Source organism: Danio rerio, chromosome 3 (assembly GCF_049306965.1).
Source record: "Danio rerio strain Tuebingen ecotype United States chromosome 3, GRCz12tu, whole genome shotgun sequence".
Classification (NCBI taxonomy): Eukaryota; Metazoa; Chordata; class Actinopteri; order Cypriniformes; family Danionidae; genus Danio; species Danio rerio.
This window is the reverse complement of record NC_133178.1, coordinates 24,547,687-24,562,549: the sequence shown is the minus strand read 5'-3', so window position 1 is coordinate 24,562,549 and position 14,863 is coordinate 24,547,687. Positions and strand designations below refer to the sequence as shown.

The window sequence follows — 14,863 nt, the reverse complement described above, 5'->3', positions numbered from 1 at the left end:
GTGTGCCCGAAACAACTAAAGGTTTATTCACCACTACTCTTTCATCACACGACACACAAAACAAAGACCACAAATGCTTTTATTTTCTTTGCTGTGTTACCTGGTGCACTTTGCTCCATTTTCATCTGTCTTGCATAGTCAAGTGCGATTGCACAGTATGGTGCAGGTAACAGAACTAAACGTTTCAGGCATAAATATATCCTTCGATAGAGGTCTTCAGGAATAAATACAGACTGAAATAAAGCAGAGAACCCGATGAGAAACATGCATTGCACATGGCTGAAAAACAAACCAACGTTGATTTCCAGTTCAGATACAAGGAAGTGTTAAAATAACAACTGTGATGGGAATCTGCATTACAGATGTTTTCTACATCAGTGATTGCGCAACAATAGCAAAGCAAATAAAACATTCACAGACGGAAACAAACAAAGCTGGAAGTCAGACCTGCAGGACTGTGTAGACAAGTGTGTGAAGTAAAGGAATGATGCGAATCTTGGAATCGATTCTCTCCGCCTGGAGTAAAAATCAGAGAAAAGGAGAGAAAGATTCAACAGCTCATCATTCACAGCAAAAACAGCATGACCGTGACTCTGATTGTGAAATCTTTGCATGTTTGGAACAGCAGGATAAAAAATATTAGAGGATCAAACCTTTTCAAGCTCTTTTATCAGAACCCTGACCAAAGGGACACTGATAGATGGATTTCTGTCCACCCGGTTATGAAGAGTCCATCTCAACATGCCTATAGGAAAACAGATGAGACTGCTTTGAAATATATGCATAATGAAAAGAGCGCAATTAACACAAATAAAATCAGATTGCAATTAATTCCGCACATCGTTTGACTGAAGATGTGTATTTCATTTGGTAATCTAGTGCAAATGAAAAATAATGTGGCTTAGTAATTGATATGTTAATGATTTCTGACATTTTAAACAAATGAAGACAAGTGGAAAAATGACTGTCTTTTCTACTATATTCTGCATTTCATCTTCTAAAGCATGCTAAGTGCAAAATAGTTCAGAACACGCTTTATTGGGTATGAAAATTTGACATGAATACCAGTAAACTGACTACGGCAAACTGTAGTAAATTTAATTTGAATCATTTAATTAAAATGCAGCAGCAAGAGTGGTCTTTAATGAACCTAAAAGAGCACATGTCACTCCGCTACTCATCCGTTTGCACTGGCTGCCAGTTGCTGCTCGCATCAAATTCAAAGCTCTGATGTTTGCTTACAAAGTGATTTCTGGCTGTGCTCCTTTTTTTCTGCTTTAACTTCTGCAGATTTTTGTGCCCTCCAGAAACTTTTTCTTTGAATGAACGTTGCCTCGTGGTTCCATCCCATAGAGGGAAGAAATCACTTTCCCGAACTCTCGCGTTCAATCTACCCAGTTGGCGGAATTAACTTCTTAACTGCATCAGAACGGCAAAGTCACTCTACGACTAAAAACTCAACTATTTAGTCTCCACTTTCCTTACTATTCTGCAATTCCCTCTCTGGCTCCACCACTAACTACAAAAAAAAAAAAAAACTAATATTTTACAAATGTTTACATACCTGAAACTTGCCTAAAGCACTTATTCATTGTTGCTCTTATAGTTGTGTAAATTGCTTCCTTGTCCTCATTTGTAAATTGCTTTGGATAAAAGCTTCTGCTAAATGACTAAATGTAAATTTAATCATTATGAATAATCTTATGATAATATACAGTGCTCAGCATATATAAGTGCACCCCTCACAAATCTCTCTTTTAAATTCAAATTTTAAATAGGAAGCTATGCAATATTATATCTGTGCATATACATTAGATTAGTCAGTGCTGAAGCCAAATCTGGAGCTTATTTAACAAAATAACTTACGATAATGGTCCAAAAACTAGTACACCCAAATTTTTATGTTATAGAAAAATAGTAAATACAAATTTAAAAAAAGAGGAAAAATCAAGAGAAGAAAAAATTTACAAATTTAGTTAAAATTAGGTAGGTTGTAATTTATTTACTTATTTGCAACATTTTGCTTGAATTTAATGGTATTATCTTTCAATTTCTAAATATGTTTGGTGACTAAAATATTATTTTAATAAATATATTTGTTTAATAAATCTGTTTTGTTTAAATGCACCAAAATACATTGCCTATATTCACTGAGAAATGGGTACAAATATTCATTTTTTAAAATGGGGTGTAAAAAGGAAAGTGGAATGGAGTAAAAATAAGAAAGTGTACTTCTTATGTATTTCTTAGAAAAACTTAAAATTACAGTAATGCTTGACTTGAAATCAAGTTTTTAAATATCAAAAACATACTTAAAAAGGACAGATAAGCATTTTCAGTATATTCATCATGTAGTTGTGTTTACTTTGTTAAATCAGAAGCCTATTAAATATTTTTTTTTTAGCTTTACATACAAGTTCACAAGCTCAGGTTTATATCGAAACAAGTTAACACTCGATCCTTCAACTATAGCACTTGCTATTCTATTCTACATCTATCTTCTGCTCTCTGTTTGTTAAAAAAGTAGCTGTTAAACTGTACATACAGTTTAAGTTAGAATTATTAGCCTTCCTTTGATATTTTTTTCTTTTTTAAATATTTCCCAAAAGGTGGTTAAACAGAGCAAGGAAATTGTCACAGTATGTCTGATAACATTTTTTCTTCTGGAGAAAGTCTTATTTGTTTTATTTAGGCCAGAATAAAAGCAGTTTTTAATTAAAAAAAAACATTTTAAGGTCAAAATTATTAGCCTCTTAAAACTATATATTTTTTTCAATAGTCTACAGAACAAACCATCGTTACAATATACAATAACTTGCCTAACTACCCTAACCTGCCAAGTTAACCTAATCATCCTAGTTAAGCCTTTAAATGTCACTTTAAGCTGTATAGAAGTGTCTTGAAAAATATCTAGTCAAATATAATTTACTGCCATTATGACAAAGATAAAATAACATTGCTGCAAAGGCAAAAACAATAGTGGATGGTTTTGGAGAAATAAAAATCTTCATTTTTGGGTGTTTAACTGGTTAATCATATCATAGTACATAATGAAAAAAATATGATATCTACAGTCTACATATACATTTGAATATATAAGTGTACATTTGTAATCCATTGTAATTTAGTTTGAAGAAAGCAAGCACCTTTATTGGAGGCGGATCCCGCTTGGGGTTTACAGTCCAGTTCTCTGAGGATGGAGTAGATATTGTGGTAGAGACTAGAAACCACAACTGGTGATACACCACCGACTGCAAAACAGTTCACAAAACACATTCAGTTCATGAACAAGTGTATTCAATAGCAGATTTAGACTTATAGGAAGAACAAAAAAATACAGGAAACACGCTACTGTTCAAAAATCATCCTATGCTCACCAAGGCTGCGTTTATTTAATAAAAAATACACTAAAATTTGTAATCATTTGAAATAATATTGAAATTTAAATGACAGCTTCACGATGAAATATATTTAAAAATCAAACTTATTCTTGTGATTCCAAACTGACTTTTCAGGATCATTACTCCAGGCTTTCTATCCTTTCAAATGACAAATGCCTGTTCAATCAAACTGGCTGTTCAATCAATGTTGAATGTTATGTGCTAGCTTTACATAATGTCAAGAATCTTTATAGATGCACTTTTTCAAGATTATTAAACATTGCAACTTCCCCTTTTGACACAATTTATTTATCCTTTAATTATTAATAAAAATATAATATACATATAAAATAATATAAAAATAGTAAGACCATATATTAATAATATTATGATATTATTACCAATTATATCTTACAATCTTAACATCCAAATCAAAGCCTCTGATAGAAATATTCCATACTCTGACCCAATTAAACTGATCATAACATCAGCAACTTAAAGTGTGACGCAACAAGAGTAAAGAAAGAGTGTTGTTAGTACATGTTTCTTCCATGGTGGGGTTCACAGCTCAGATAAAATCCACATGACATTGATGAGTCAGTTAGAAAGCTCCTTCATGTCTGCAGGCACACAAAAGAGAACATGCACTTGTGTAAGTGTGTACACATATTTAAGGTCTACTGTGAAAATGCATCTTTTGCAATGTATGCAAAAAAGACAAAATAAATAAGCAGTAATATATGTGAAGTTAGAACAAACTTGGTCATATTACTTCTTTAGCATGATGTACCTTTTTCTGCTATCACCTACACTGAGATTTCCTGCAGTTAAGATCAAAATCGATTTAGAAAGCACAACACGGATGCAAAAAAGACCCCACAGTTCTCGGCACAGGAAGCAGTTCTCAAAAGGGTGAAAACCTCTGGGGTTTTATGTTGCACGAGAGAAATGTTGTTATTTCTCATAAATCATGTGCTGCACTGAGTTGTATATTCTTATTTATCCAATTAATACACACACCTTCACAATCTTTATTGTGTTGCATGTAAAAAAAAAAAAAAACACTGCGGAATTTGTTATTATTGTAACAGATTGTAGAGACAAAGCAATGCGAAATGCAAATCGTAAAATACAACTTCTCTCGAAAAGTAGAAAAATAAATATGCAGCTTCTAAAAGAGAGAAGAAAAATCTTCCATTTTCTTTTGTTATTCAATTAACAAAAAATTGGCTAGTAGATTTCCAACGTTACTAGCCACTCGCCATTTTCACTAGCCACACTTTTGTTGTTTGGAAAATATATTTTATATGAATAGATTTGACTTTGACATGCTAAAATGACTTGATTTAGATGTTGTGTTGTCCACATGCCTCCTCATTCATTTCACTTTTTGTGTGTGTTGCGTATGAGCTTGCTTAATGTGCATGAGCAAATGGGTTGTGGCATTGCAATAAGTTTTTACTTCACAATACTTTTTAAGTACTCAAAATAAAGGATTTACCTAATTTCTCTCTGACCACATTAAAAAGAAATAATTATTTCTTATCCACACATTTTAAATTGATCAAAACAGGCAAAATATAGCTGTATACATGCTCTTTTTATTAAACAAAACTTAAACAACTTAAAAAAAAAAAAAAAAAAAACGTTTAAAATGATCTATTGTCTAAAATATGCACAGTAATCTGTCCTGGCTAAAGGTCCCAGATCACCAGTTAACTACACATAAATGGGAAGTTAATCTCATATTAAAGCAATGTTATTGTAAAGGATGATAAATAAACTATATTAACAAACATAACTGTAAGCAAAAGAAAGCAGGTAAAAACATACCATATGTGATGATGAAAGGATGATCACGCGCACACGCGCCAGTTAATAATCTGTTTAAAGAATAATTAAAGTGAAAGTAGCGACCGCTGCTGCTTACAAAAGGATGTATATTTTTTCTTCAATCTTTAGCTCTTGAAAGCAGCAGGGCTGTGGGTGCATGATCATTGCTTTTTGTCGAGTCTATTTCAAAGAGAACCGATCGCACCAGTTGCATTTCCTCTACACACGCTTGCTTTGCGCAAGTAAACGGGAGCGTGCACAGTTTTAAACAGTCGCACGCATCGCATCACCTGTCATACTCTGATCATCATCACCTGATGACCAGAGATCATCCTCTCATTCGGTATTCACCTACGTTCTTTTGCTCGTGAGAACACAGGTTTTGTCAGTCGTGCTGCTTCTCGATTCTTAGATCACATTTGCATGCATATTAGGCCATCCTTATTGTCGAACCCTGCTTTTAAGAAAACTTCCATTTAAAAATTTCCAACCAGCCAATGTGGCTAGTGGGAGCGGCTGTCTTACCCGCCAGAGTTGAAATCTACCTGCATATGGCGGGTGTTAATGTCAAGCCCTGTATATGAGCAATATCACACGAGTAGCAGTGCGATATGGCTGTATATTGGCACTGATGGGAGGCGTGCGATGGCACGAGGCCGCAGGCAGAGAGTTTCAAAAACCCTTTTGTATGTGGAACTACTTTCTTCCACATTGAATTCAAATCATAAGCTGACAGTTAAACAGTTGAGCGTGCATCTTTTAAACTTTAGATCTGTAGTGTCTGCTTTTTGCTGGCTGTTTGTGGGTGAAGTAATACACAAAGGGTAAAGAGGCTGTAGGAGTTCTGATATTGCAGAATATCGCACGATTATCAGCCAATCAGATTTGAGAAACAGACAGAACTGTTGTATATATATATATATATATATATATATATATATATATATATATATATATATATATATATATATGTGTGTGTGTGTGTGTGTGTGTGTGTGTGTGTGTGTGTGTGTGTGTGTGTGTGTATAGTTGAAGTCAAACTTATTAGCACTCGTGTATTTTTTTTCTTTTTCAAATATTTTCCACATGACGTTTAACAGAGCAAAAATGTATTTTCACAGTATTTCCTACAACATTTTTAGTTTTATTTTAGCTAGAACAGCAAGGGCAAAACAATATGAAATTCTAATCATAAAATACAGCTAATCATATACAGTAGTCTTGAAAACTAGCAAAATAAATACACAGCTTCTAAAGGAGAGAAGAAAAATCTTCCAACTTCTTTTGTTATTTACGTCATAGACTTTATAGTAATTAGCAAATTGTTTTTTAATGACATGGCTAATACAGTTTTGATTTCTTTCCTAGTTTTAATTGTTAAAACATATAACACACTACAGTAATATACAATCATATATTAAAGGGATAGTTCGCCCAAAAATGAAAATTCTGCCATCTGTTACTTGCTCTCCGCTCACTACCAATCCCCCCGATGTGCAGATTTCGCGCAGTGCTTTGGTTCCCGCAAGTTACAGAAGGCCCTGTAGGGCCACATAGTGCCTAGGATTGCCTTGATCTAAACATGTCTGAGTTTATTTCTGATATTGAACATAAAAGAAGATATTTTAAAGAATATTGGAAACCAGTAGCCATTGACCTCCATAGTATATTGGAAGTTATTGGCTACTGGTTTATAACCTTCTTCAAAATATCTTCTTTTGTGTTCAACAGAAGAAAGACACTCAAACGTGTTTAGAAATCTAAAATCCCAGTTTTATTACTGGGTGAATTATTTAAATATAAATATATACACACACATACACACACACACACACACACACACACACACACACACACACACTATATATATATAGTTGAAGTCAGAATGATTAGCCTCTTTTTTTTTTCTTTTTAAAATATTTCCTTAATGATGTTTAACAGAGCAAGGAAATTTTCATAGTATGCCTGATAATATTTTTTCTTCGGGAGAAAGTCTTATTTGTATTATTTCGGCTAGAATAAAAGCAGTTTTTAATTTTTTAAAAGCCATTTTAGAGGCTAAATGATTAGCCCCTTTAAGCTTTAATTTTTTATTGACAGTCTACAGTGCAAACCATCTTTATCCAATAACTTGCCTCATTACCCTAACCTGCCAAGTTAACTTAATTAACCTAGTTAAGCCTTTAAATGTCACTTTGAGCTGTATAGAAATGTCTTGAAAAATATTTAGTCTAATATTATGTACTTTCATCTTGGCAAAGATAAAATAAATCACTTATTAGAAATTAGTTATTTAAACTATTATGTTTAGAAATGTGTTGAAACAATCTTCTCTCTGTTAAACAGAAACTGTGTGGAAAAAATAAACGTGGGCTATAATTCTGACTTCAACTGTATGTGTGTGTATATATGACAAGGAGTAAAGACAAATGTTTTATAATGTTGCTTCAACATATTTTAATAAGTTAAGCAGGTTTCAATTAAATTTTTTTTTAAAGTTATACAAAGTTGAACTTAATATTTTAGTCTGTTTGGCTAACGTACGTTAAGCCAATTATAAAATTTAATTTGATTCAACTAAATAATTTAGGGCAGCAAGAATTTCTTTACGATGTTTGCAATTGTTGGTCAATTAAACTCTCAAATAGTGAGAAGTTCAGACTATGAAAGTTAACTGACATAAACAAATAGCTTTGATCATTTTAACATCCAATTCTAATCCTCATATACAAGTTTTCCAGGTGGATTACTAAAACTAACAAAATGTTATATTAGTAAACACATTTGTTGTTTAATTGCTTATTCTGAACATCCATTTTTACAAAGAATGCTCTTGTCCAACTAAAAATAGTATATTTTAATAACTTATTCTTTGATTACACAGAAAAATAACGTAACAAACAGAAAAACATGCTAGTGAAAGCACATCCCACTTGCCTACCTTCCACGCATAAAACTCCTGCTCCCACGAGAAACAGTGAAACTTCAATAATTCTGGTCCTCAAGTGACGACAGAGGGTATTTGACTAATCCTGACAGTCAGAAGCCTCTTTTCCTCAAACCATCGGTGGAACCGCCTGCTTGTGGTGAAAGGAAAAAACAGGAACTTTACTGCAGCCACATTCACACATGCTGTCGGTCTCTTTTTTGAACACTGACAGACTGAAGACGAGACCCAGTCGTTTCCTGCTGTACAAATGTGTGGCTAAATGAAGCAAGCGAATATTTTTAGGCTGTCTCTTTTTTTTAATCTTTCAAAAGCGTGGACAGCAGAAAAACCCACATCACTCTGAAACCCACACTCCACACAGACTACTATAGGTAATCTCTAACTAAGCTGTGTGTTTTTTCTCTTTTACTGTGCAAATAAAAGCAGACATCACAACTTTGCAGAGCTCAAAACCCAAGCTCCACCCAGGTTTTACACTGCCTTTGAAATGATGAAAAGGAAACAATAAGTATCATACTAATCCTCTTGTGTATAAGACAATACTGAATATTATTACCACTACTACTTTTTATTGACTAATAGGTTTCTGAAAAATAGTAATAAATCCTTGAAATAACAAATAAACAAATGAATTAAATTATTCTTATTTATTGATTAGATTAACACATAGAGACACATACATATTGTTCTGATATTCTTTAAATAAGGATGTGTTCAACTTCTGGTTTCATATACTGGCCAATTAAATCTTACAGAAACAGAACTGAGAACAATAGTGGGTAAAATAATTTTCAATGCAGGGTTTTTAAACACAACACACATACACACACACGAACGCACGCACGCACGCACGCACTACCGATCAAAAGTTTAGGGTCTGTAGAATTTTTACAGTAGAAAATGTCTGCGCAATAGCCTAGTGGTTAGCACGGCGACATATGGTGCAGTAGCAAGTCAGGGCATCCCGTGTTTGAATCCTGGTTCGAGGACATTTCCCTACCCTATCCCCCCCCTCTCTCTCCAACTTTGATTCGTGTTTAAATACTGTCCCATCTAATAAGCCAAATAGGCCAATAATAAATCTAAAAAAAATACAGTAAAAATTGCTAAAATGTGAAACGTTATTGCACTATAAAGGAACTGTTCAAAAGTAGTTTGTAATTTAATTTAATAATTTATTCCAGTGTTTTAAAGATGATTTTTCAGCTTCATTACTCCAGTGTGCAGTCACATGATCCTTTAGAAATCACTCTATTATTATCATTAATATTATTATTATTATTAATGTATGTATTAGCAATAAAAGCATTAATGACTGGAGTAATATTCCTTGATAAACAGAATGATTTTATTTAAATTCTTAAATAAAATTAATGATTAAAAAACTGACCCCAAACCGGTAGTATATATATATATATATATATATATATATATATATATATATATATATATATATATATATATATATATATATATATATATATATATATACTACCGATTTGGGGTCAGTTTTTTAATCATTAATTTGATATAAAATTATATAAAATAAAATCGTATAATTGGGGTGACACTGGCCTCACAACAAGAAGGTTTGCATGTTCTCCCCTTGTTAGCGGGGGTTTCCTCCAGGTGCTCCGGTTTCCCCCACAGTCCAAAGACATGTACTATAGGTGAATTAAATAAACTTAATTGGCCATAGTGTATGAATGAAGGGTTGCAGCTGGAAGGGCACCAGCTGTGTAAAACATATGCTAGATAAGTTGGTGGTTCGGTCAGCTGTGGTGACCCCTGATGGGACTAAACTGAAGGAAAATGAAAGAATTAATAATTAATTGCATAACAATTTTATATACGATTTTATGTGACAACAAAGACTGGAGAAAATAAAAAAAAGATAAAAATTCAGATTTGAATCACAGGAATGAATTACTTAATTTTAAATTAATGGAATAGAAAAACAATGATTTTAAATTAAAATAAAACTTTATGACCTTACTGGTATTTGAAAATAAATGAATATAGCCACAGTGAGCAGAAGATTCTTTTATAAAAGTTATATAACATATATAAAATACTATAAGTGAAACATTATTACAAGTGCTTTGTTTAATATAATACTAATATTGATTATATTATGAAAGACCGTTAACAAATGATGACACATTTATTTTTCAATAATAAGAACGGTATTTTAGATCCACTGCTGTCATCAATACTATACGTTAAATTATAATACAGTTGCATTGCCATTGCTTATTCTCTTAATTATTTATTTGAAAATAGTAATTGTGCCTATACACTTAATATGCAGATTTCTGTGAAATGAAATACACAAAATAAGTGTTCATTTCTTAAAGTAATTTTATAAACATTTGCCTTCCTTCCGTGTGCGCTTGTTCATTCACACTTCACAGATGAGTTAGGCTACTTCACTTCTATGAGCTTAGCGCCTGTGTGGCCCCGCCCATATGGCATATATCACGTCCTTTTGTAAACCTGATTAATGACGTCTTTAAACACCTAAACGGTTAATAAAATGTTCAACACTGAAATATGTTCTGAAGGAGCAATAGCTATTTTTATAAATAATATAAAACTACAATGTAAAACATGCAGGGTTCCACAAAATTCTTCCATGTTATCCCAACACAAATCAATTAAGTTAACTTAACACTTTTAACAAATTTATGTGGATTGAAAATAAAAAAAATGTTGTCGCAATGAAATCTCAAGAATTGTGTTGTTTCAGGTCATTTTAATTAAGTAGTTTGAACAAGTAAAAATATATATATTTTGAGTGTTTATTACAAACTATAGTATAATAATAACAATAACAACAACAACAACAACAACAACATAAATAGGCTAATAATAATAATAATAATAGGTTAATTTTAATAATAATAATGATGATATAATGATAGGCTAATAATAATAATAGGTTAATAAAATCAAACAAACAAACAAACAAAACTAAAATAATAATAGGCTAATAACAATAATATTATTAATAATAATAGACTAATAATAATAGACTAATAATAATAGACTAATCATAATAATAATAGGCTAATAATAATAATAATAATAATAATAATAATAATAATAATAGACTAATTATAATAATAATAGGCTAATAATAATAGACTAATCATAATAATAATAGGCTAATAATAATAATAATAATAATAATAATAATAATAATAATAATAATAATAGACTAATTATAATAATAATAGGCTAATAATAATAATAATAATAATAATAATAATAATAATAATAATAATAATAATAATAATAATAATAATAATTCATTCATTCTCTTGTCGGCTTAGTCCCTTTTAATCTGGGGTCGCCACAGCAGCAACTTATCCAGCACATTTTTACGCAGCGGATGCCCTTCCAGCCGCAACCCATCTCTGGGAAACATTCACACACACTCATACACCACGGACAATTTAGCCTGCCCAATTCACCTGTACCGCATGTCTTTGGACAGTGGGGGAAAACGGAGCACCTAGAGGAAACCCACGCGAACGCATGCAGGTAGAACATGCAAACTCCACACAGAAACTCCAACTGAGCCGAGGATCACACCAGCGACCTTCTTGCTGTGAGGCAACAGCACTACCCAATGCGCCACTGCTTCGCCAATAATAATAACAACAACAATAATAATAATAATAATAATAATAATTATTATTATTATTATTATTATTATTATTATTATTATAGAGTACGGTTTACATTTATGAATGAATGAATGAATGAATGAATGAATGAATGAATGAATTATCCTTGCCAACCAATACCGGATCTGCCCATAATTTTAAAGTTTCGTTAACCACCACGCATAAAAAGGAAATATTTGTGCACAGTTATAATCGTGCACAGATCTCTTATATAGGAGAGGAAACAGTACTTCCTATGTTTACCACAACACATGCACTGCCTGCCAGTCCACACCTCTGCTCTGAGTTGCTTTTGTGAGTTACTTCTCATTACTCACACTCCAAAATATGATGCACATGCTAGACTGAAGAGGATGATGAACGCGTGCTTTTTATAGTGACAGTTTCATTGGTTGTTTATGGGAACAACCAATAGTTTGTGGTAAGTAAAAATACATTTCACGAGGTATATGCAGATCGTTACCACAAACGTTTTTTTTTACTAAGAAGTTACCGGGTGGTATTAGATTAAGGACAGGCATAAAAAGCGCAGCGCTGACTAGAGTTCACATTTTCACTTCCTTTTTTTCAAAGTGCCCTAAAGCAGGCTGTCTGTGTGACTCATCATCAGTGGGTCAGTCAGAAAAATCCATTGTGTCTACGTGACACCAATAAAACCAAACACTGTTGGAAAATCAGAACTATTCTTATTCCACGCAAATGGGAAACAACCCACAACACCTGTGTGTGCTAAATAAAAGTCTGTATGGAGAGATGCGCTGCCACCATTCTGCACAGGATGTCATGTGATGGGGTGCTACAATATCTCAAAGAACATAACAAAAAAAAAAAAAAAAACGAACATTCTGGATAAAAAAGTCATCAAATTCATTCATTTCATTCGACTTTAGTGCCTTTATTTATCAGGGTCCACCACAGCGGAATGAACCGCCAACTTACTCAGCATATGCTTAACACAGTGAATGACATTCCAGCTGCAACCCTGTACTGGGAAACACCCATGCACACTCTTTTACACACACATAGGCTACACTACGGCCAATTTAGCTTATTCAATTCACCTATATTGCCTGTCTGGGGAAACCGGAGCACAGAGCAGGTGAACACAGGGAGAACAGGTAAACTCCACACAGAAACGCAAACTGACCCAGCCGAGACTCGAACCAGCGACCTTCTTGGTTTGAGGCGACAGTGACCACTGAGCCAGCTTGTCGACCCAAAAGACTATGATTATAAATAAATAAAACCTTTAATGTGGGCCTATTTACCTAAGTAGACTATCCCTGAGACTATTCTAATGTATTCATACATAATTGGGTTTATGGGCTTTCGTAAACGGGTTTAAGAAAGATTTCGAAAACATCATCGTCACAGTAATATAAAAGGCGATTTGAGCTTTTTTTAAGTCTTTAAAATAAGAACGTAAAATTACCGTAAGCAGACATGGTTTGAACTTTAATTGGGATAAGTCGTGAAACAACGTGCCTTTTATCTTAGTCCTGTTGAACTCAACAAACGTGGACGCTGCGAAAGGAATCAGTTATGAAACATTTACTAAAAGTCTTAATCCTGCTATTTCAGTGAGACCTGTGAAGATGATCTCATCCTTGTTTATCCATGACTTCAGCACCAAGGACAGTGGCGAGTACGACGGACACACAGGAAGAGAGAACACTTATAGAGCATTTGAATATGTTAGATTATTAATATTAATAAATAATAACCAAGCCCTACCTATATAATTCTAGGCCCATTTTATTTATTTTTCATGCATGTGTGCTTTTAGCTTTCACATAAAGACTAATGACTCTTCCCAGCTTAAATATTTTCCTTACTTCTCTTCTGCACTAAAACAAACGGGATGAATTTTAATAAATGTGAAACTTGAAAATATTATATTTATATTCTATTATATGAAGGAAATTGTATGTAAAAATAAATTAACAAAAAGTGTTGTTTAAAACTATATAAAAAAACTTTTATATTGTGACAAAATATTGCAAATACTATCTGACATTTCTAAAACATTTAAAGACACATTTTAATACATTTTTAGTACATTTTAATATTCGTTTAATAATTTATGTTGGATGTCAACATTTTGTGCATCTGCTACTATGTGTTACATACAGTGACCTGACCTATCTGGTGGCACTGAAAAGAAGAGTTAGATTAAAAGCTGATTTTAAAACATGAATGAAGATAGATCTTGGTTCATATAATGTTAAATAGTTATGATGTTTCCTGAGTAATAAAACCTTATAAAGCAGACAGTGATTTGGAAGCTGATAAAATTAAATGCATTCCACAAATAAATTTCTCATGGGCTACAAGCTAGCTGCTTAATTAATCAAAACACTTTTAATAGAACAGAAGCATATTCCTTTATTTTACAAGACATTTCCATCAACTCTAAACAACATCAATATGTATAGCCAATAGGCCTAAAAACAGGTAAAATACCCGTAAGATGCACTGAAAATTATTTCACATTAATACATTCTGTCACATTTTATGATTTTTTAGCGAGAGCAAATATAAAGCGATGAGCTACTCTGATCTGATTATTCCTTATTCTACCACGAGATGTCGCTGTTTCTTTACTGTGATGAACCCAGAATCAACAAGCGCGGATCACGGTGGGTGGCCAAAAGAGTTTGCGTAAGCAGAACTGCGCCTGGAATTTAATTCACATTTATGATCTGCATATGCTACTTATTTCCGTTTCCATGGATTAAACGGAGCATCCAGTAAGATGATTAGTGTTTGAAAATGAATATGCAATACACAATATTGCAAAAGTTTGTCTGTCTGTCCGTCCGTCTATAAGTTTATTAATTTATATGGATTTACGTAGGATGAAATTCAATGTATTCACCCATTGTCTGCTGTTTAAATTGATTTATTCAGGGGACTTTCTTTGCGGTATTTTAAATAAACGATTTGCCCCAAACAATGAATTAGTGATGAATCGAGACTCTTTATTTATTCACTTTCCCAGAGTTTTT

The 14,863-nt window shown here is 32.8% G+C and overlaps 1 protein-coding gene across 11 annotated transcripts in view; it reads right to left on the bottom strand.

Annotated features, from left to right (window-relative positions):
* Window positions 1-14,863, bottom strand: part of pik3r6b (phosphoinositide-3-kinase, regulatory subunit 6b) — a 135,077-nt gene that overhangs the window by 18,062 nt on the left and 102,152 nt on the right. For 3 of the 11 annotated variants that reach the window (XM_073944508.1, XM_073944507.1, XM_073944511.1), the window contains 6 exons: window positions 8,155-8,290; window positions 3,921-4,000; window positions 3,147-3,251; window positions 654-745; window positions 448-516; window positions 101-233 (listed from right to left, as the gene is read on the bottom strand). In XM_073944508.1, coding sequence (XP_073800609.1) covers window positions 101-233; window positions 448-516; window positions 654-745; window positions 3,147-3,251; window positions 3,921-3,933 — 412 coding nt within the window. In that variant the 5' untranslated portion in view covers window positions 3,934-4,000; window positions 8,155-8,290. Of the gene's footprint in view, window positions 1-100; window positions 234-447; window positions 517-653; window positions 746-3,146; window positions 3,252-3,920; window positions 4,001-4,170; window positions 4,202-5,213; window positions 5,671-5,738; window positions 5,948-8,154; window positions 8,626-14,863 lie in introns of those variants that run through there. The other 8 variants (XM_073944513.1, XM_073944515.1, XM_073944510.1 and 5 more) reach the window with 8 other exon arrangements.